The sequence below is a fragment of the Silurus meridionalis genome, chromosome 17, assembly GCF_014805685.1.
Source record: "Silurus meridionalis isolate SWU-2019-XX chromosome 17, ASM1480568v1, whole genome shotgun sequence".
NCBI lineage: Eukaryota > Metazoa > Chordata > Actinopteri > Siluriformes > Siluridae > Silurus > Silurus meridionalis.
The window spans coordinates 9816989-9841348 of record NC_060900.1 but is presented as its reverse complement, the minus strand read 5'-3'; the positions used below and the strand labels follow the sequence as shown (position 1 = coordinate 9841348).

Below are 24360 nucleotides of genomic sequence, written 5' to 3'. Positions count from 1 at the left end.
AACTAGGTCACAGATGGCATTGGCATTATTGATCTTGCAATCTCCTGGTGACAGGTGATGACAATTTCTTGGCCAATTTCTGTTAATTTTTATACAATTTTATTTTATTTTTTTCATAATTGATATAGAGTGGGTTATATTTATATTACCTGGTAAAACATCCATGCCATGAGTCTTTGGTATACCATTTTTTTTTAGGTTTGATTATGATTAATAATTTATTGCTTTGTAGGTAATAGGAAGTTTGAACAAATGTTTCAATACAATTAAATTTTTATTTGTATTGCACTTTTAACCATAAACATTTTCACCATACAGCTTTACAAAAAAAAAAAAAAAACTTTACAAGAAATATATGCATTTTAAATAAGTAAAAACACTTGTAATGAGTAAGCAAGGGGTGACTGTGGCAAGAAAAAACATCTTGAGACAATATAAAATACATAGTTATATATAGTGAAACATTAAACATTTAGCATTAGACATGTAACCAGGTAATTCTGTATAGTTGTAACATTAAATATAGATTTTATTAAGGTAACAACTGTTCACTGTTAGTGGCAGTCCTAAATCTATTATAGCGATTGTACTTCTAAGCCATTATAGCAAAAAGTTTAAATTTTAGTTCAAAGCCATCTTCATGGGTTTTAAAGGGTACTATCCATAGTCATCTGATGAATTTCAGACTGTTCATGCCATCTTTCACAACAGCAAGTGGTTTCCAAATGATGAGATCAGACAGTTCTGGAGAGCAGAAGGGGTCAGGATCACTGGTATCTCAAGAGTAACATGTGTAGTTCAACAGGGAGAGAGGAAGAGTGTAGATGGAGAGTGAGAAAGAAACAGATTATTATGTATACCTATTGTCATATTATGGGTAATTACAAAATAAAACATTGTAGGGACTTGGCAGTACATATAGAAGAGGAAGTCAGATGGTAACACAGACATTGTCAACAATTCTGGCTGAACGTAAATGTGGGGGTGTAACAGCATATTGCTGTACATGATAAAACAGAAAAGACCACCTGGTTATGAGTTGTAATTGTAGAAAGCTAATGTCTAATTTCTCTTGTCAGAATTAAAACTTTCTTTTGGCTTCTCCCATTAGGAGTCGCCACAGCGGATCATCCGTAGTCATGATCTGCATGTTTGATGTGGCACATGTAAGAGTGCACTGGCTTGTGAAACCCTAATGGCTGGGGTTGGTTCCCTGACTGGGGATCGAACCCGGGCCGCAGCGGTGAGAGCGCCGCATCCTAACCACTAAACCACCAGGGAACCTTCCTCTTGTCAGAATTCAGAATTAATTTGAATTAAGTATTTTCTAAAAAAGGCCCAAGTCTTAAATCCGAATTTACTGGGAAAAAGATTTCAAGAATTAAGAAATGTATAAAGGCAGTCATGATTAGTGTAACCTCTACTCCAGTGGCCAGCACTCACAAGAAAGAAAATGGCACCAGGCTTGTCTACTGAAGTCTTAATATAATTAGATATAATCAGCACCCTCATGACTTGATTTCTCTACCCACTGGGAAGTAAAGACCACAAGAGTGTTTCTTGCTCAAGACTTTCTTATGCTAATAATGTTTATTTATATATAATTTATAGTTCTACTTCTGCTTTTGTTTCTACTGAGATACACACTCTCACTTCCTTTTGATTTCTTTGAAATCATTAATGTTTAAGAAGGAACTACTGACATAAATGGCATTGAAATCTGGATTTTTACCATTAATTATTAGTATGTAGTATTTAACTATAGCCACATTTAATCTTTATCTTTATAACATCCTTTATATTTATAACATGTTTACTTTTGCACAAAAATATTTAAACTGCCATCAAAAACTGACAGGGGTGTTTCCAGTATGGCTACTTATAGTTCTTTGCATACTTAGTGAGGGTGATGATATATTTCAAGGTAACTTTGGAAGGTTAAAATGTTATTATTGTGTTTTAAATTATATAGTTTAATAGTGGTCACTGGTGTTTCTCACAGGTTTGCCATTATCTACTGAAGTTGTTTTTTTAGGAAGTGCAACTCTTTAAGACATTCACAGAAGAAGGTGAATTCCAGGAGAGAGTGAATTCCAGAGAGGAAAAGTAACGTGTTCGAGTGTTTCGGGCAGTTCTGGAGTGTGAGAAGAGCAACAGCAGAAGAAGTGTTACAATCTTGCACTAGCATTATGTCAGCCAGCAGGTGAGCATGTACTACTCAACAGATAAAGAGAGAGAGAGAGAGAGAGAGACTATAATAATACAGTGGTTCTCATGATCAGAGTGCAAGCAGATTCTCTGGCAGGTGTAGCTATGACAGCTTAACTAAAAAAGAAGAGCCAGAAGGTAACACAGGCATGGGGTACCCTGGGACGTCAGCATCCTGCCATTCCACCAAATGCTTGAATGCATTTTAAGCCATATTTATGAGCATTGCTTATCATAATAATATGTCAACCAGAAGAGCATCTGTTCCTCTTTTGGGGCTTGCTTCCTCTTAAGGGCTGTTTCTCATCAGTTTTTAAAGTATACTGTCTTGTTACCATGTCCATCAGCTTGCATGTCTTAGAGGGAATTCTTAACACATTAAATCTAATTTAACCCAAATGATTTAACTATATCAGGCCACTAGCCATGTGCTGCACACACCACTGTGTATATACATCCTGTATTACAGAGGAACTAACACCTAATTATTTAGTTTCTCACAGACATTAAAGATCATTAAGTGGCATGTGGCATAAAGTTAAAAAGAAAATCATCTGCAGTTTTTTTTTTACTCAGAGTTTTTGGATTTAAGTATTAACGACATACAAGTCCAACAGCAAAGTGGGAAAAACTTTTAAAGCAAAAGTCTCGAATAAAAACAATGGTGCTAGATTTAGTTTCAGATCACTATCTCTAGAGGAAGTAAGTATTAAAATGACTCATGAAACCAAGCCTTTCATGCATGTACAAACTCTACAGTCTTGTCGAAGCAACAACCAGATTGCTGTTGTAAGTAACCTGCTGTTTTTTATTATAGCAAACTAATAAAAGGGTCTATCATTATTATATCTATGTATGTTTTAGAGAAAATAGTTTATTGTCCTTATCATCATTTCTTATTCTTATTAAATATTTAGGTCCAGTAAATCAGTAACCAAGGCCAAGATGTGGTTAGTTACTGCTTTCCTCCTAATGGCTATAACACAGACACATGCAGACTATGCTTCTTTGCAAGCTGTTTTGTCACAGAATGGACTGCAAAAAGGTAAGCCATTTCACATACTAGCAAACTACTGTTATTTATTGCATTCTAAGCATTTGGTAGCAGCTATATTTAAATTGTTTTTTAAAACAAATATAGTATAAATGTGTAAATTCAGCATGGCAATTCAGTTGGACGCCTCCACTGCTATTAACCATAACACTCATTTTACCATTTTAACCTATACACATTTTAGCTAGTAAACAATTATATTTCATAAATATTTATTTATTCATTCACTACAAGTAGATGTGGTCAAAATCTCTGTCAGAGCATGTGGCCAACCCCCCTGCAAAATGTGAAACTATAGACTAAACCAGACTTTACCAGACTACTGAATTACAATGTCTCTTCCAATTATGGAACCGAAATATGTTTCAGCATGACAATGCCCCTGTGCAGAAAGTGAGCTCTATCTTTGCCAAATATGATGCAAACTTAAGTGAATTGCAACGAGTCCTGAACTCAACTTTTGACCTGACTCTCAACCTTAGGGATGAATTAGAATGCCAGCTGATTCCCCCATGCCCCCTCACCTCACATCAGTACCTGACCTCACTAATGCTTCTGTGGTTAAATTAACACAATTTCCATCAACCAAGTTCCAAGTTCCAAGTCTTACCTGAACAGTGGAGGTTGCAACAACAAATTGGGGACAAAATAGGCAATTCAATCATTTTTTTTACAACAGTTTTGCTGACTAGACAAAGTAGGTCCCTTAATGACTGGTAAAAAAAAGTCCTGTTGAGCATGTTTTTAAATACCAACAAGATGAGCATATTCAAATACAAATAAAAATGGGAAGATTAGGATGAAAAAACAAGAAATAAAAGAGATTGTATAAATTAAGAAGCCCTTAAATTTATCAGATACCTGGCATTATATTAGTAATAGTATTTATAAGCTGTTATTTCTATCAAATATTCAAATACACATTTATCGTCAAAGTTGTTCATAGAATTTCATACGTTATGTGATCTTGTTTCAAACTGAAACCAACCTTGTAATGTATGTTCCTCATAGTCTTTTGCCATTTGTTTTTGTTTTTCTGCTTTTTGAATCCTGTCTTTCCTAGTTTGACTTGTTTACTGACTGCCTGATCACTGCTTGTTTCCTGTTCCTGGTTTTAGATTCTAAAAAAAATTGTCATATAACAAATCAGAGCTAGTCAGAGCTTTGAAAATAATTGTTTTACTGTATCACTACTACATTGATATATCTCATGACTAAAGTTAGAAGGACATTTCATGTATAAGTCATGTTATCTAATATTCTTTATTGTAACACATAAATACCAAGTTTCCTCATGCTGTCCAGTGAAATAGATTCAATTAGAGTATTTAATAGAACGTAAAACACTATATTTGTTCCAGTATTTAAAGTAGAGACTTATGGCAATAGTTATTTTGAATTTTTAAATGGAATCTATTTTTTAAAGTGATAAGCTAAAATCAAATAACTTACAGTAGCCCATTTACATCAGCCCTGAATCCTACCCTGTGGACTATTATCTGTCCTATATTTATAAATTAAGACAAAAAAAAAAAAAATCTAGCTATCTAAATGTTCCATTAACTTAAAAAAAAGTAGAACGACAAGTTATTTTATTTGTTACTAATCTTTCTCATTGAGGATGATCTGTATTAACAATGTATATCAGCCTTATCAGTTATATAGTGAATAATGAGATACTTTCATAAGGTGTTAACAATGTTAATGATCTGAGCATGAATTCTGATTTATCTGTTTCTATTAAAAAAATTGCATGTTTCAATTAAAGTTTGACTCAGACAGCAGTGTTGGCTGTATGGCAAATTATAGTTTTGTAAACGCTATTGTTTTAATGTTATTGTTTTCTAGCAACAACGTACACAGGGACATATTCACCAAAATGTGTGCGAAATTATTGATATGGTGTTGTGTGTTTATTGTTTATTTTTGGCAGAGTCTCAGTTTTCATATGTGCTATGTGACTAATGAAATAAAAATATCTCTGAATTACTTGAATAGATCCCATACAGTCACATTAGACTGTAAAATGGCCATGTGTGAAACAGATGTGAAACATAGTCATTGTGAGAATCTAATCTGTGTCTACAGCATTATATGTGCCTTTATATAAATCTAAATAAAAATTTAAATAAATATATAAAAGTAAATATTTTGTTTATTCCCTAACCGCTCAGAGTTTTAAGTCATTTGAAAATCAATGCCAAAAGGGTTCCTTTCTCTTGGACTATGCTGCTGATGGTATAAAATGCAGGTATGCTGGCGAGTAACAGTCACTGATGACCATCAGCAAATATGTGCTAAAGAAAAGAGAAAATTTGATTCTAGAAAATGAATAGCTGTCAGATCCCTCAAAGTGTTGTCTTAACATGAGCATGGAAGAGATGGGTGAGGTTATTACACGAGTACACGATTAAGAGATGGATGAGGTTATTACATGAGAATGGAAGAGATTAGATTAAGGTTATTACATGAGTGTGACCTTTTGCACAAAGCAGTTAGCATTTAAAAAGATAAATAAAAATGTCAAAATTGTCTAGAATATTGAATATTAAATATTCAAGATATTAAACATTTACTTTCCTCGTTTTAATATTTCAGAGCTTTAAAATCTTCTGTTTATTTCCAATTTTAAAAATCACAGATTATCAGTGTGGTCTCACATTTAGACATTTTGACGCGAAGCACCTTCCTCCTTCACTGGGTGGAAAAGGTAGAAGTAACCTGAATGTTAAATCGTGCTAATTTACATTATGCCATGGTTGGGTACTGATGCTTCCAGTCACATTTCTATGAATGCAAAATAACACAGCATCACTTGATGTTTATCTGAGTCACCGCAAATTCTTCAGTGAATGCTGCTAGCGCCAAACATGCAACAGTCACAGTTTGTCTCAACCATCAACTACATATGGACTCAATAATCAACATAATCTCAAATCACCATGTTTTAGTTATTTGATTCTACATAACCACATTAACCATTAGTACTGCAGTAAAATAAGATTTAATTGTGTATAGTAAGTGAGAAATGAGCATGTTCTCATCACTTCAAAATACAGTTGTATAATGTTAACAACCCAAAATAATGGGTAAATGGTAAATGGTAAATGGTAAAAGATTTTATCATGTGTAAACTTTTTATGTCGGAAGTTTGAAAACAAATAACTCTGCTAAATATATCAGATTACCATGTTCCTTTCTTACTGTATGTAAGATCACACATTAAAACTGCAGCTCTGCTGATTTTCTGCTTATATGTTCCACTTGTTGTGGTGTTCAGCCACTTTGATATGTTTATATATTTATGTTCCTTTTATTTTACTGTTAACTCGTAACCTTTTCAGTTGGTTTGTCTTATTTAGAAGAGGACAAAAAAATGTGTATTATGTTTTTCAGATGAATGTTTACTCTTGAATAAAAAAAATATATGAAATAATGTAAAATGAGTTTTTCTTTTAGCAGTGGTCCCCATACTTTCAAAAAGGGTCAAAATAACAAGATTGATTAATGGCTGTGGGCCAAAAACCAATGTTGCCTTATTATACCAACCATTGTATTGAAATTGAAGTTGCCATGGTTCCTCTAATTTAAGTTTTCATAATAGTTATAGATTGATTTTTGAATGTCAAGTTCAGTGAAGCTTGTCAAATTAGAAAGAATACAATCTATTGAACATTACAGTTTAATGCCTAAGACAGCTATTTGGGGAACTCTAAAAGAGACATGAAGCTGGTTCTAATTTTGCAAGAGTTTTTTCCAAATGGTATTTCCCCCTTTTCTTTTCCTCTTCTCATATTTGACAGGGTGGGGCAAATCAGTGGTTACCACGGGCCAACTCTGGCCTATGAGCCGTGGGCCCTAGTTTGGGCATCTCTGTTCTATAGTGTCTAAAACTGGTTAAAACTGTAGGAAAATGTAATTCAGAAACTGTTAAGTATGATAATTTTGTAATGGTGGGAGTGTTTATGAATTATTGTTGAAAAGAATTCTATGTTTGTGTGAGACTTGTATGGTATTTGCATTCATCCAATAGCAGTAGATTATAGCATAATAGCAGTCAATCTAATTTCTCTAATAATATAAACATTTTATTTTATTATAAAAAGCATATTCCCAGTTCATGACACCTCGCTGTATCTAAAGAGAAAGTAAAGAACCTGAATCCTCTGGAATCCCTTCAGTGTTCAGACTGTGTTTATAAGTAATGCTACATTGTATTTTGTATATAATATGTTGTGTTACATTCTTTATCTTTATATGTGTGCAGTATCTCACTGGATGACTGACTGGCTTCAGAAAGAACTGAGTACAATTACACTCCCAGAGGTCAGCGGCAGTGTTGATATTTTCTTGGGCTCGGTTTACTATGTCCTGCATGAGTAAGTACAAAAACAGAATTAAAACAAATAAAAGCAATATGATTGATTTTTGATTTAAATAAGTAAAGCAGTTGTATATATTCAAACTGTCTATAATATAAAAATCGTTGATATTGTTCACCCTCATAACTAACTACCACATAACCTCCTATTATTTTTACTTTAGTTATTGCACTATTTATAGTAAATGAATAAATACTGAGTAAGCTGTGACTAACAGTATTTTTTTTTCTAATCAAACAAAATCAATTGGTATAAAATGTCATGGGGGGGGAAATCCATCTGTATACAATCCATAGAAATGAAAAAGCTAGCTATTGTAGAGAACATGCAGCACTTGTTGATAATAATAACTATTTTCTTTATGTGAAAACTATTTTGCATAACAGTCAATATGTACACACTGCTTATATATATATATATATATATATATATATATATATATATATATATATATATATATATATATACACACACACACACACACACACACACACACACACACACACACACACACACACACATACGTATATACATATGTGTGCGTTAGTATGTATATACAGTGAGAAAAATAAGTATTTGAACACCCTGCTATTTTGCAAGTTCTCCCACTTAGAAATCATGGAGGGGTCTGAAATTGTCATCGTAGGTGCATGTCCACTGTGAGAGAAAAAAAAAATCCAGAAATCACAATGTATGATTTTTAAACTATTTATTTGTATGATACAGCTGCAAATAAGTATTTGAACACCTGTCTATCAGCTAGAATTCTGACCCTCAAAGACCTGTTAGTCTGCCTTTAAAATGTCCACCTTCACTACATTTATTATCCTAAATTAGATGCACCTGTTTGAGGTCGTTAGCTGCATAAAGACACCTGTCCACCCCATACAATCAACTACTAACATGGCCAAGACCAAAGAGCTGTCCAAAGACACTAGAGACAAAACTGTACACCTTCACAAGGCTAGAAAGGGCTACGGGGAAATTGCCAAGCAGCTTGGTGAAAAAAGGTCCACTGTTGGAGCAATCATTAGAAAATGAAAGAAGCTAAACATGACTGTCAATCTCCCTTGGACTGGGGCTCCATGCAAGATCTCACCTCGTGGGGTCTCAATGATCCTAAGGAAGGTGAGAAATCAGCCCAGAACTACACGGGAGGAGCTGGTCAATGACCTGAAAAGAGCTGGGAGCACCGTTTCCAAGGTTACTGTTGGTAATACACTAAGACGTCATGGTTTGAAATCATGCATGGCACGAAGGTTCCCCTGCTTAAACCAGCACATGTCCAGGCACGTCTTAAGTTTGCCAATGACCATTTGGATGATCCAGAGGAGTCATGGGAGAAAGTCATGTGGTCAGATGAGACCAAAATAGAACTTTTGGGTTATAATTCCACTAAACATGTTTGGAGGAAGAAGAATGATGAGTACCATCCCAAGAACACCATCCCTACTGTCAAGCATGGGGGTGGTAGCATCATGCTTTGGGGGTGTTTTTCTGCACATGGGACAGGGCGACAGGGCCATGTATTGCGAGATTTTGGAAAACAACCTCCTTCCCTTAGTTAGAGCATTGAAGATGGGTCGAGGCTGGGTCTTCCAACATGACAATGACCCAAAGCACATAGCCAGGATAACAAAGGAGTGGCTCTGTAAGAAGCATATCAAGGTTCTGGCGTGGCCTAGCCAGTCTCCAGACCTAAACCTAATAGAGAATCTTTGGAGGGAGCTCAAACTCCATGTTTCTCAGCGACAGGCCAGAAACCTGACTGATCTAGAGAAGATCTGTGTAGAGGAGTGGGCCAAAATCCCTCCTGCAGTGTGTGCAAACCTGGTGAAAAACTACAGGAAACGTTTGACCTCTGTAATTGCAAACAAAGGCTACTGTATCAAATATGAACACTGACTTTCTCAGGTGTTCAAATACTTATTTGCAGCTGTATCATACAAATAAATATGTAAAAAATCATACATTGTGATTTCTGGATTATTTTTTTTAGATTATGTCTCTCACAGTGGACATGCACCTACGATGTCAATTTCAGACCCTTCCATGATTTCTAAGTGGGAGAACTTGCAAAATAGCAGGGTGTTCAAATACTTATTTTCCTCACTATATATATATATATATATATATATATATATATATATATATATATATATATATATATATATATACACTTTTTTTCCTACTGTAATTCTACTGCCTTAAAGTGTTGCTAGTCTAACATGTAATTTTTGTTATTCTATTACACTTCCTCAGCATGACTATAAATCGCTGCGATTTGCCAGAACCCTCTGTAGCCTATTCAGAGGGAACAGGTGTGTCTCTGCAAGTGAACGGACTCTCCCTTGTCATCAGTGGTCACTGGAACACAAAGTTTGGTCTCATGTAAGTGGGGCTGGGTGGTTCCCTATATGTTTCTATTATGTTGCTGTATACTACACTACACAACCCGGGACAGTTTTATTCACAATTGATATATAAAACATTGAAAATGATCTTACTATTATATTTAAGTCATTAAGAAACTGTAGACAATGTATCCTTTTATATGAGTTTTATTTGTTAGATGTTCTTTTCCCAATGGCTGCTAAGTTGAGCTAGTGACCTCTGTTAGAATGTATTTGATCTTTAGGTAAATTCAATTCAGTTTTATTTGTACTGTACAGTGTTTTTATAATCAAACATTTTCCCAGAGGAGCTATGCAAAAATAAATAGATATACATTTAACATTCTTTAAATAGTCCGTAATTAGAAAACCAGTGGTGACCATGGCAACAAAAAAACCATCATTGTTAAGGTTATCAACTATTCACTGTTGTAGACAAAACTGAGGGGGAAAAAAAACCTTATTACAGTCCAAATCCATCTCCATGGTTTTTGACTTTAACCCTCCACAGAAATCTCATGTATCTTTAAACAGTTGATGTGGAACCAATGACAGCTGCAATGAGTGGTTTTGAGTTGCATTATAACTATCAATCTAAATTAAAATGTAAATATACTGCAAATAATGTGTTCATCATTACACTTTAAAGCAATTTGATCAAACACTAGAAAATAAGACAGTTACATTCGAGAGTTACTGGTTAGAGCTTGAAGCTAGTTTTATGACACTATTTATAATTTTGCATTAAATCCTGTGTTCCACAACATGTAATTAAGGGACCAAGCACTGTGCATCAGAAAACTACTGGTCTAAGGTTACAATAACAAGCATCTGTAAATGCTTACAGCTTGTTCTGTGATTGTGTGACTCACAGAATCTGGGTGCTTTTCCCTTTAAAAGTGCCACATACACCTTTAATTAGAATATTGCCTATAGTAACTACACTATATCCACTAATTTCTATTCACTCATCTTAAAAACCCCTTGAAAAAGGTATAAAAGCAATACTTGTAAGTCTTATTATTACGCTGTACTGCCATAGCTTATATTTAACTAATAAGGTCTTGTATTTTGACATCTGGTTGTCTTTTTTACTTGTAAAAGATTTGTAGTTTATAACAAAATTCTACTTTGCAATAAATAGGTGCTGTCTACAGATTTTAATTGAAATGTATTCATTGAAATCTTAATAACTGAACTGTACTATATGACCTGTAGGCTAAAACTACAAAAAAGAAATTGTTTTTATTTCATCTAATGTTCAATCTAATGTTAATTAATCAACTTAAGACATCTTGCATCATGCATTTCAGCACAGATACAAAGCAAATCTGAGCATACGGAGCAAATGTGCCATCCGTCCAGATAAATCTGTTATCTTTTTATTTATCATGGTCCTCAACAAACAGGTTTAACCAGTAGGCATATCCTAGGCTGCAAAGCTGAAACACAAAACTCAAATGCATAATAAATTAAAAAATTATATTGTGTAGTTAAAAAAAAAAGGTTGTAACAAAAATGTCTTTTAATAAATGTTGACATTGATTAATGAATAAAACACAGGCCAACCCAAAACCTTCTCCCTTGCTCATATTATTAAATGGCGCCATCTACTGTTGATTTATGGAAATGCGTTTATTTAATTCCGTCCGTGAATAAAATCAGTTATAACATATTATGCAAAATGTAAGTATTAAGGACCGAGAGTATCGAGAGACTTTATTGTCATTGTAATGATACAATAACATTTGTTTGGTAGCTTTCAGGGACCAGCAGCAAAAAAAAAATGCTACAATAATAAGAAAATGTAAGAATAAACAAAAGAATAAACAAAAGAAAATTGCACTAAAATATAATAATATGACATGCACAATGAAATATATGGATCATCAGAAATAAGTATAAGTATATATAAATAAAACACTATTTGTATATGGAGCATTAGTTTGCATATTAATCAGAAAACAAATTGAATACATTTTGTGTAAACCTGTAATTAAAAGAAATATGACTAATTCCTGGGTGCATTACATTGTGTTCTATTGTATAATGCTATTTAAGATCCTTATAATATAATGTAGTATATCTAAAATGCTTTTTTTTTAATGTGCTTTAATGCAGTCATGATAGTGGTTGGTTTGATCTGGCTATATTTGGCACCAATCTGGAAACACTGTTGGGGTTTCAGAAGACTGAAGATTACCTATCCATTTCCACTCTCACATGTTTTGCTAATGTGGGAGGAGTTGAAATACATTTCCATGGAGGTGGAAGGTAAGTCAAAATGTATTCATGACAGTGTTGTGAATTAAAGGCAGCAAAGCACACACTAAAGTACACAGTAACATCATTAACCAAACTTTTTTTCTGGTCCTCGCTATATAATAGCTCTTTACACTTTTGACAAAAGCTTGTGGACAACTAACCATCACAGCCAAATGTAAACATCCCATCCTGTTTACCTACACTCTTCTAAAAAAGCTATCCACTTTTTTTTTTTTTCTGGGAAACCATTCCACCTTGTTTTGGAGCATGGAAGTGTGGATTTGCACATTCAGCCACAAACGTTTCTTTATGGATCTTTTGTCACTGTCATACCTTAAGTTTTAATATAAGCCTATAATTTCCAGTAAATGGAAATCTTAAAACAATATCATTAAAAATATTATATCATTTTATGCTTCCATCTTTGTAGCAAATGTTTGGGAAACAACTATATATGGGTGTAATGGTCAGCTGTTCCAAAATGCCCAATTAGTTTATGTTTTTCATGCAAATCATTAATAGAACAGCTTTTGTGAATATTCATATACACCCTGTATACAATATAATGGAATAAATCATCTCACTCTATCATTTCTTCCAGTTTCATTTTCCAACCATTTGTAGATGAGTTTAGTGGAGAAATTACAGATATGATTCGAGAAAGGGTAGGTAGAACATTTTGGATTAAAAGATTCTTGAATCCTTGTGTCCGAAGCCAATAATTTTTGATGTTATAATTCCTTCTCGTTCCAGATTTGTCCAGCATTTCAGCAAGCAATTGAAAATGTCGACAGAGTTTTAGCTGCATCTGGTATTTCAGTGTCTGATTACTTATATTTTTTGAAGGCTGTGTAGTTAATCATTAATATTGCTTTCTAATACATGTTTTACAAGGTTTTCAAACAGTTTTTATTCAAACATATTTTAAGGTGCTCTTTCATTTCCTCCAGGAACACTAAAACCTCCAAAATATACACTTGGATTCCATTTTAAATTGTAGAATGATTTCTGGACACTTATTTTAATAGCACTGATGAGCTCTGTTTAATATTTTCTTTGCAATAGTTTCTACAAAGTCATAAGGTGCATTTAAATTTCTTTTTCCCCAAAGCTCACCATAACCATAGCTTAACATAACCTGCACATTCTACACACACACACACACACACACACACACACACACACATATATATATATATATATATATATATATATATATATATATATATATATAAAATATATATATAAAATATATATATATATATATATATATATATATATATATATATATATATATATATATACATTTAAATATATATATAAAATATATATATATATATATATATATATATATATATATATATATATATATATATATATATATACAGTGAGGAAAATAATATATATTTGAACATGGAAGGTTCCCCTGCTTAAACCAGCACATGTCCAGGCATGTCTTAAGTTTGCCAATGACCATTTGGATGATCCAGAGGAGTCATGGGAGAAAGTCATGTGGTCAGATAAGACCAAATTAATTATTCCACTAAACGTAATTCCACTAAACATGTTTGGAGGAAGAAGAATGATGAGTACCATCCCAAGAACACCATCCCTATTGTGAAGCATGGGGGTGGTAGCATCATGCTTTGGGGTGTTTTTCTGCACATGGGACAGGGCGACTGCACTGTATTAAGGTGAGGATGACCGGGGCCATGTATTGCGAGATTTTGGGGAACAACCTCCTTCCCTTAGTTAGAGCATTGAAGATGGGTCGAGGCTGGGTCTTCCAACATGACAATGACCCGAAGCACACAGCCAGGATAACAAAGGAGTGGCTCTGTAAGAAGCATATCAAGGTTCTGGCGTGGCCTAGCCAGTCTCCAGACCTAAACCCAATAGAGAATCTTTGGAGGGAGCTCAAACTCCGTGTTTCTCAGCAACAGGCCAGAAACCTGACTGATCTAGAGAAGATCTGTTTGGAGGAGTGGGCCAAAATCCCTCCTGCAGTGTGTGCAAACCTGGTGAAAAACTACAGGAAACATTTGACCTCTGTAATATAAATTCATTAATGCTACATTTCAATTGATTGAATTGAATAAGCAATTAAATGGATTCACACAACAATGCTAGCTTCACCTTTTTAAACTCTTTTTTTTTTTTTAGCTTTATTAAATGCACAATGGATGATGAAGCATATCCGTCATTAAAACAAGCTCATCACTGTCTTTGTATTTATGTTACGTGTATTGTTATTTTTTATATTTTTGAGTTATAAGCAGCATCCTGTAATACGATGATTGTTAAATCTTTTGCTGTTCTCTTTTATTTAACAGAAACCATAAAACTGGATCCTTTTGTATATTTGAATGTTTCTCTGACTGACTCGCCTGTTGTGTTTCAGAATGGATTTGAATTAAATGTAAAGGTATGACAAATATTACTATTAATGCTAACACAGTATTAAGCACTTACATTTAGTAAATTTAGTATTAAATGTACTTACAAAACAGCACTTACAAAACAGAACAGGTTGTGAAGATGTTCCTATTTGGCTCTGACGATTATGTCAATTTTAGTTAAAAATTTGTCCTTTGAAATTATGCATTAATTAATGCATAATTTAATGAAGGTACATGATATATACACATCTCATTATATACACATATAGGAGTTAGATTCACATTAATATAAATAATACAATTCATATATATATTTCTTGTCTTTTGTTTCTTTGCAACAGGGTGAATTTTACAGTGCCAGGTGTCCTTCTGAGCCACCGTTTTCTCCCAACCATTTTGACCTGCAATGGCAAGCAGACTACATGATGTCAGTCGGCATTTCTGAGTTCTGTGTAAACTCAGCAGCATTTGCTTATTTTAAATCTGGAGTAATGAACATCACTATCACTGATGGCATGGTGAGGATATAATCTAAAATGACCTACAGTATTTCTTCATCTTACTATGATGGTTGCTCTTTATATTCTACACTGAAATTTTAAAACATACTACTGTAATATCACCAACAAATCTGAGCAAATGAAGACTGTGTAAGAAAGTCTTAAAGCTTTGATGTTTTGAGATGAAACTAAAGGTTGTTTCTACAAATGAAATATTGTTTTTCAGTATTTTGCTAAACTATGTTTACATTTGTTTTGATTGTTAGATAAATTGTTTAACTTCTATTATCTAAAGTAAAAGAGAACATTTTGTCTAGGTTGCCAGGAAGCAATACATATGTTTCTACTGTAGTTGCCTAAAATAATTTGTATATTGCAAAGATGGCAAAAGTACACACACATCTTTTACTTAAGTACAGATACTCATGTTTTAAAAGATTCTTTAAAAGTTAAAGTACCGACTATCTTTTTTTACTCAAGTTAAAGTAAAGAAGTTTGAGCTCTGACGTACTTAAGTAAAAAGTAGCCATTACTACTGCCTGTTTAAGTGTCACGCTGATTAACTGGACCTCACAATAAAATGTTAGGGCTGTCAATCGATTAAAATATTTCATTGTGATTATTCGCATGATTATTGTGAGTTAACTCTAGATCAATCGTAACTTAATCGCACATTTTTATCTGTTCTAAATGTACCTTAAATTAATACTTTTCACATTTTTTATGCTCTAATCAACATGGGTATGGACATGTGATGCTTTATGCAAATGTATGTTTATTATTAGTGAAACCAAACTCAGTATAGATCTATGTGAAAAATATATAAGAGAATAAGAGGTTAAGAGGATAAGATATTACTTACACATGTTGCTTGACCATACCCATTTCTACCAATTTTAAGTCCTGAATAAAAATATTATAAATATTGGAAAAAACTGTTTCAGCTAGTATGAAATTTTAAATGAATCTGCTTAACCCATTTATTATCATCAGCTAAGACATCTGAATGATAAACAATCAATTAAATTGGATTTTCTAACCTCAAAAATGTTTTTAACATAAATAAAAGAAGATAATCCAAGGAAGAGCATGATGTGCATTTATATTTTGTAATTAGGTTAAAGTAAATATTTTTGGTTACACTTTTTTCATATACCTACAAAAATATGTGAATAAATAAATTCTCTATAAATAAGTATGTGAATTTTAGTATATTATTCGATTTTCTTTATACCAGTGCTAAAAACTCTGTCATGTGATTTTTCGTTTTAAAGATCCCCAAAGGTTCTCCCATCCACCTGAACACAAGCCAGTTTGGATCCCTGATTCCTCAGGTTTGCATTGGGTTTCTGTATGGTTTTCATGTTGAATATTTCTCAGAATGACTGGAGAACATTGGGTAAACTCGGACCCATGATTTAACATTTACTTTTTACTAACATAACATATATACTATTATAATTTAAGTTGATCTGGCAGTCACAATGTTAATTTTATGGGCTTTTGATTGCAGCTCCCCAAGAAGTATCCAGACATGGAGATGGAAATAGTGCTATATGCAAGTGATAATCCCAAAATTTCCTTTAATCACACTGTGATTAGTCTTGACGTTTCTGCTGCAGCCAAATTTTATGCAATCGACACACACACTGGTTTAATCCCCCTTTTCAGACTGGATATGGTAAGAGCTTACACCTTCTTTTCTTTTAAATATACATTATAACATTATTCACTGATGCTTAACTTCCTGCTGCCCCATGCATGTAACAATCACAGTCATAATTTTGTCATTTTTAAATATTGGAAAAGGTTGTTTCAGTTGTCAATCAAAATGCATTTCAAATCTATAAGAAAATTGTTTCTGCAATGCACAAACAAGAGTTTTGTCTCTTCTAACTAATAATTTGATTAGTCCAATATAGTCACTTCCAATGCATACAACAATATCAATTTCCACATAGAGACATTCTTAGCATTTCTCAATGTATAAGATCAAAAATAAAAAGTGAAAAGCATTGAAAAAACAGCCACTGGTTGAGCACTTTGAAGTTCTTTAGGTTTTTATTTAAGTCTTAAATTTATCAGTAAGTGCTCTAAATACACTTGTGCATTTACAACAAACTTACTGCTTAATCTTTTTCTCCAATTTAAGCAATATTCTTTTACTGCTCAAGTCCAAATCGACAAGCAGCTGCTGACGGGTTTTTTGAAAATGAAAAAGTGAGTGTACAAGTCCCTAATCTATTTATCTAAATGTTGTTTAAATGAAAGTGTAAAGCAGAAATAAAATAACCTGCCCTGTGCATTTTAAATTCATGAATGGCTGAAGTATGACCATAGCGCTTGGATCTTCAGAGATTGGCAGTTTTAGTGTAAGGGATTCAAATCCTATTAACAAATTCATTTAAAGCTTATAATACCAAACGTACTGTACTGACATTATAAAAGACAATTTCTCCCTTTGTTTCAGACTGAAGCAATTGAGCGTATTGGGAGATTAGCATTGAGCACCATTGTGCTTCCAAAGCTGAATGGTAATTGTAATAAAGCAATATGACTTTCATGACAATTCTATTTACATTTTGGATAATTATATTATATAACATTTTGAATGATTATATGATTTTAATATGTAATGACAATGTAATGTTGTAGCCCAATTGAAGGACGGCCTTCCATTGCCGAGTGTGAAGGGTTTCAGCCTGACTAATTCAGTGATGACCGTCAAAAATGTAAGTATCATGCTGTTTAGTCATGTGCAGTAAAATGTGATTACACTGCATTGATCAAATAGAAATGTACATGTAGTAAATGTATTGGTAGTAAATATAGGCAGAAATTGAGACATTCTAACAATGGGTGTCTTTATATAGTTAATGTTTGATCCCCTTGCAAACATTCTTTAAAATCCCTTCAATACAATTGCAGTTCTATATTCTTTCTGATTTGGAGCATACATTTCTTAAAAGTATATAGCCATGATCAAATGTGATACCTTTACCTGTAAAGACTTTTTAAATGTGTTGCATCTCATAATTACGTATCAAGCCATCCAAGCAAACTGGATTCTTGTTACATATGTAATTATAAAACAGAAATTATTTTCACTCAATTGAGAATGGGTTTTGCTGAAGGTTTCTTCGTCATAACATCTCAGGGAGTTTCCGTTTGCCTCTGTCACCACTGGCTTGTTAGGTATAAACTTATTGGCAAAAATAAATGATAATTTATTTCTGTTAAGCTTCTTTGGGACAGTGCCCAGTGTTAAAAGCAATATACAAAAAAAACAGAATTGAATTGTGCTGATAAGAATAAGGACAATGTGATTTTAAAGACAACATTTATTAGAGCATATATAATTACAGTAATAGTATGTATTCAAATGACCATATTAAATGTGTGGCTTGCAGGAACTAACACTTGCCTCGTTGCCCCAATGATACCTTTTTTTTTTTTTTCTCTTTTTTTCTTTATCAAATCATTGAAAAATGCCCATAAGACAAGAGGCTTATTACATCAATTTAACCATAAATGAAAGAGTCTGGATTCCAGCTATCAGTTTACAATGTAATCCTGCATCATGCTGTAACTACAATCCAAGACAATACATCTGTGCTCCAGTTAGTGATGTAGTTTATTTATTTAGAGTTATACGTATTATTTATACATATTGCATATATCATGGAAAAGCTGTGTATCTAATACACACTGATGTGTCTTCATCTAACTGCCATCATTAAATATGAGTAGGTTATTATGTTCTGTTAGAAAATTTGCTCTGATAGTTTATCAGGTCTCGACAACTTACTGTCTTTCCTGCATTGGTATGTATACAGTGACTCTTAAAAGTATTCAGCTATTCAAATACTTAATGCACACGTTAGAAAACATTACAGTGCATCCGGGAAATATTCACAGTTTTTGTTCCACATTTTGTTATGTTACAGTCTGATTCCAAAATGGATTAAATTAAACAAAACCCCATAATGACAACTCTATCTATCTATCTATCTATCTATCTATCTATCTATCTATCTATCTATCTATCTATCTATCTATCTATCTATCTATCTATCTATCTATCTATCTATCTATAAATAAATTTGCAAAGATTTCAAACAAACCTCTTTCAATATCTTGTTATTATGGGGTGTTGTTTGTAGAATTTTGTGGAAAATAATGAATTTAATCCATTTTAGAACAAGGCTGTAACATAAAATGTGGAAAAAGTAAAGTGCTGTGAGTACCTTTCGGATGCAATGTATGTCAAAACCTTTAAAGTAAAGTATTACAAGCAAAACAAAAAAAATGTGTTTAAAAATATAAAAAAAAAATAGGTATAATGTTCATAAATTCAGTATTTGATGAAGTATTTGACTGACAGTAATTCTATAGTTAATGTAAAGTACACCTTGTAGCTCCTCTGCTAGTGTGATGTGTGGTAATTTATTGTGAATGTATATTTACTATATGTATTGCATAAAATAGACAACATGCATGATAAATTACCCACTGGTTAAAAGTAACTTAAAAAATTCCCACATTTAAGAAACCTGTTTGGTCAAAGAAGACCACTGTTTTCCAAATAAAAAGAACTATGCAGAATAATGCAAATAAATAAACAAATAATTGTTTTTTTTATTTTTTTAATTAAAATTAAATTATTAAAAATTCATAACAAAATCCACATGCTTTGGCTACAAAGCGCAAGTAGAATCAGACTTTGATTCCAACGAAATTTGGAAAAGAACATGCACAGCTTCTGGAGAATTTTATTACCTTCATCCATATGCAAATTTTTAAACTGTATACAAAATAGATAAGATGGCAATGTACTGTAGACTATTCAATTGTGGAAATTGCAGCATTATAATGACCCAGAAGCAAATCAGCTGGCCTTTTTCTTTGCCATAATAAACATGATAGCATTAGAATGGTCATCACAAAGTCCCGAGCTAACCCCTCTATGAAATCTAAAATAGGATAAATTAGCAGACTATCACCAGTACCATTTCTAGGCATAGGAAACTGAGAGTATAACATAGTATATAGTGTTAAAGTATTTGTATTTTATTTTTTTGCAATTTTATATAATGTTTTTATGCTTTTTGGGGACCTAAAGAGAGAAAAAAAAAAGTGCACATATATGGGTTATGTAACCTGCCTGCTCACATAGACATAATTAGGATGAAATAATGTTTTACTTTTTTTTTTTCTTTTCTTTTGCTGTTGTGTTTGTTTATTTATTTATTTATTTATTTATTTATTTATTTATTTATTTATTTATTTATTTTTAATTACTACATTTTCTCTTTTTCTTCACCCAGGGATTTTTGATTCTTGCAACAGATATCAATCGTCCAGCTGACTTCCTGCAATCAGACAAACTCTGACCCATGAACATATAAAAAAAGAAAAGGATGAATTAGGCTTATCTGTAATCACAGTCATGAGGAGAAATGTTTGATAGCTTTCCATTAATGTTGCAGACAAATCAAACTGTCATTTTTTTGTATTATTTCTTTTGTAAATTTGTGGACTGAATAAAATAATAATAATAACAAGCTGGCTATGAATTGCTCTTTTTGATTTCCAATCAGTTCATTGTTCCTTCCATTTAATTTGATATAATGTTTTGTGAGATGGACAGAACACCTTTTGATTATTGCCTGAAACTATTTTAAAGCATGGAATAGTTTTCCAAATGGTTTGCTCAGATAAAACACAACTTTCCACTTTCCACCGAAATAAAATGTATAAATAATATTAAAAAATAATATATGTATGGTACCTTTGCTCTGCTTCGTTTGAAATTAAAATTGTGGGATTTATTAAATAAACAGATGCACTAAAGAGAGTAAGATAGGGTTTCAGACCTCCCTAAAAAATGTGTCAGAAATGCTTTAATGATGGTCCTATTCTGGAAAGCATGATTTATATTTATGTTCTGATATAAGTCTTACCCACAAAGATACCAGGTTGCAGCACACAAAAAGTATATATGATTACTGCTGTACCCTGGATGGTTTTTTTTTTCATACACAGCATTTTATGTCATATATTGAAAGTACAAAGAAGAATTTGAAAGAATTTCATGCTCAACGGTTAAACACTGATAATACATAGCACTGGGTAGACAAGTTCTAAGAAGTTTTTAAATAGGCAGAACTTAATTAAGGGAAAAGAACAACACTCTTATCCTGGTATAATATAAAAAATTGGAGTAAGCTCTCAAAAAGTAGACTAGTCTGTTTTCTTTTCCCTGGTCATTTTGATCATGGTTTCGGGTGATCGGTATAAAAAGATGAGTTTCTCAAACAGTTGCTCCTCCAGTTCCATCTCGCCCGTCTCCCGAACAACAAAGATGTCAGTGCACAGTTTGAGCACACGGTCCACATTTGGTAGTTCCTCAAACATTATGGAGCGAGATATTCCGTTGAAGAACTCGCGTACAAACTTACCAATCACCAGCACCACGGACATGTACAGACCCACAATTCTGTACAACACACAAGACACATCAATCAACTTATGTAAATGCAAACATATTTTCAGTGTAATTTCATGCACTCATTCATTTAAAATTACAGTATATTCATCCACTGTAAATTAACTTGGAACCAACTAGTTAATAGTTACTAAAATATTTAGGATATTTTAAGAAAACATATAAATAAAAGATCACTCTATTTTATAGACCGAAAGAACAGAGCAGAATAATTATTAAGTAAAACAAAGAAAAACTGATGAGAACTGATGTTTCTCCACAGAACAGTGAAAATGATCAATTACAAGACTAAAGCTACTAGAGTACAAACTATTCAAAACAGGGTGAACAGGCATTGCTACAGAGGGAAAGTATAATCAGACTCAAAAATAAGAAATTTTCAAAAAATGTGCATGTTATTCAGGCTAAACAGTCTGTGCCTACTATACCTACTGAATTGTGTGCATTTAGATTACAACCTCCAGTCTTTATTACTTACACTATACATTTTTTAATTAATCTAAATTTCTTAATGTATACTTTTCATCATAATTTAATAAAATAATATAAAAATGCTAAGAAGGTTACTAAATATTCTCAAGAATGCATCAAAAGCAAACAAGGTGGCATATTCCAAAATAAAGTGTGTTAAAATTACAGTTAAATAAAAGTTATTTTTAGATTATAAAAATATAATCATAATTATTAACATATAATATACTTAGCGATTGTACTAATAGAATATGAACAGCCTTCTTACCCATATCCAGCTAAGAAGCCCAGGCTGGATGGACTGACTTTATCATTGAAGACCACAATTTCAATGTTCTGGCATCTGGATATTGGATGTTTTGGACTGCACTCCTCTACCACCCACCAGTAAGGCCCACTTCCCTCTGTGCTACTATTGGCTTGCTTCAGTTTGATGGACAGGGGACGGAAGAAGACCAAATGATGGTCATCTGAGCGATCAGAATGTTCTGTGAAGTAGTTTATTACAGCTGTAGGTCATTATTGCATGCATTTGCCAAAACATATTATATAAATATTAGTATTTAAAAATAGTAGTAGTATAAATATATAATACAATATTACCACCATGGTGCATGGTAGAGATGGCAAAGGTACACACATTCTTGACTCAAATAGAAGTACAGATACTTATATTTTAACAGTTAAAGTACTGACTATACTTTTTCACTCAAGTTAAAGTAAAGAAGTTTTGGCTCTGACATGTACTTAAGTAAAAAGTAGTACTGCCTGTTTTAGTGTCACGCTGATAACAGGACCTTACATAATATTAATATTTTAATACAAAATCATTTCAAAATATATAATGAATGTATCCAGGCTGATCATCCACCATAAATAAACCACAAGCAGAGAAAAGATGATGATGATCAGGTGATCAGGAATGTCTCTGTTCTTAGTCATGTTTACAGCACTGACTCCCTCTGTCTCATCCACGTTACTTGCCCACATCTTTGGTGTGTGATAACCAGGAAATAATTCACCAGTGGTAAAATGAAAAAGCCGCGCAATGACAAGAATAGGTTGATGGGCTGAAAACGGGAAGGGGATGGGAAGAAAAAATATCGATCATGTCATCAAATAGGGTTTAAGCTAACTAACAAGCCTGGTTTGAAAATGTAAGAAGTAGAAAGCACAGATATTTGTGCAAAAAAATTTGTGAGTGAAAGTTAAGCTGTCTAAAAAAAATTATTCTTATACCAGAAAAAAACCTCTGGTACATGAAAGCTAAGAAGCTAGTAAGAGAGTAAACAGTTGCCAATTCGATAGTGTTTTAAAAATAACAGTCACCTCCAATGATTATCCCCTAATTAATTCAATATATTTAAATTAATGATATAAGATCAGGATATTTTTTAGAGTGACTCTATAGAAAATAATATTAAGTAAATTAGATAGATGCTGGTGACAGCAATTTTCATGATCCTGCCACAACTTTTAGTTGGAATAACGCAGCTTTTTAAAACTTTTTTTAAGCTCAGAGCTTCAAAGCCAGTTCCTCTGTCTTAATGACAGCACTGACTTTCGGTTTTTGAAATAATTCCGAGAACACCATTTGTGGTGTGTGCGTGTGTGTGATCATCATGATCAAACTGAAAAAGGATAACATGCTGGTATTTTTTATTATTATTAAAATTAGAGGTTAACATGCAGCAAGTATAGGTTAAACAATTCAATTTATATGAAGGCATAACGTTAGCACAATTGTACTAATGCCTACTATTTATTACAATATAAATAACTTGCCAACAATAAGTCTGTGGGCCATTTTCGCTTCTGGTCCTGATGGTCCTCTGATATATTTAGGCATCAGGTTTTCAATGATCCTGAAATAAATCACAAGATGCACAAGATAGTTGAATAAAAGAGAGAGAGCACTAGAAAGAAACAGAAAACCCACAGCCGAGTGGAACACTATGCATGATAGGCTCTCTATCAGCTCAGTGCACAATCCACACTAAGGATCTTGACCTGCAGTCTGTCAGCATGCAGTGCTGGGGATGGATTTGCAGGTGGTAGCCACAGACAATTGCTCTCTTTATCCTTTCTAACTATCTCTAGTACTGTGTGTTGTTAGGGTCCCTGTAGCATGAACTTATACCTACAACCCGGTCAGGTTGCACAGGTAGTTCAGCTCCTCT

General features: G+C 33.0%; 2 protein-coding genes across 2 annotated transcripts in view; one reads left to right on the top strand and one right to left on the bottom strand.

Annotated features, from left to right (window-relative positions):
* The first annotated feature begins 2896 nt into the window (after positions 1-2896).
* bpifcl (BPI fold containing family C, like) lies at positions 2897-20765 on the top strand. The gene is made up of 16 exons (XM_046871671.1): positions 2897-2997; positions 3126-3253; positions 7530-7641; positions 9907-10035; positions 12159-12311; positions 12904-12967; positions 13056-13113; positions 14636-14727; positions 15043-15219; positions 16476-16535; positions 16715-16882; positions 17354-17421; positions 17531-17573; positions 17672-17735; positions 17857-17933; positions 20529-20765. The coding sequence occupies exons 1-16, from the start codon at positions 2930-2932 to the stop codon at positions 20592-20594; spliced, it is 1527 nt and encodes a 508-aa protein (XP_046727627.1). The 5' UTR covers positions 2897-2929; the 3' UTR covers positions 20595-20765.
* A 66-nt stretch (positions 20766-20831) lies between these two features.
* Positions 20832-24360, bottom strand: part of si:dkey-11f4.7 (piezo-type mechanosensitive ion channel component 2) — a 65056-nt gene continuing 61527 nt past the window's right edge. Inside the window, exons 53-55 of the mRNA XM_046870926.1 lie at positions 23966-24045; positions 22449-22668; positions 20832-21700 (exon numbers count right to left, since the gene is read on the bottom strand). Of these exons, the coding sequence (XP_046726882.1) occupies positions 21445-21700; positions 22449-22668; positions 23966-24045 (556 nt within the window). The 3' untranslated portion in view covers positions 20832-21444. The remainder of the gene's footprint in view (positions 21701-22448; positions 22669-23965; positions 24046-24360) is intronic.

What these genes read in the sequence shown, in the direction of transcription:
- bpifcl (XM_046871671.1), top strand. Translation starts at nt 2,930, where the DNA reads ATGAAACCAAGCCTTTCATGCATGTACAAACTCTACAGTCTTGTCGAA. An exon ending in TTGGATCCCTGATTCCTCAG is followed by an intron (nt 16,536 to 16,714) that starts GTTTGCATTGGG and finishes TTTTGATTGCAG; the next exon opens with CTCCCCAAGAAGTATCCAGA. An exon ending in CAGTGATGACCGTCAAAAAT is followed by an intron (nt 17,934 to 20,528) that starts GTAAGTATCATG and finishes TTCTTCACCCAG; the next exon opens with GGATTTTTGATTCTTGCAAC.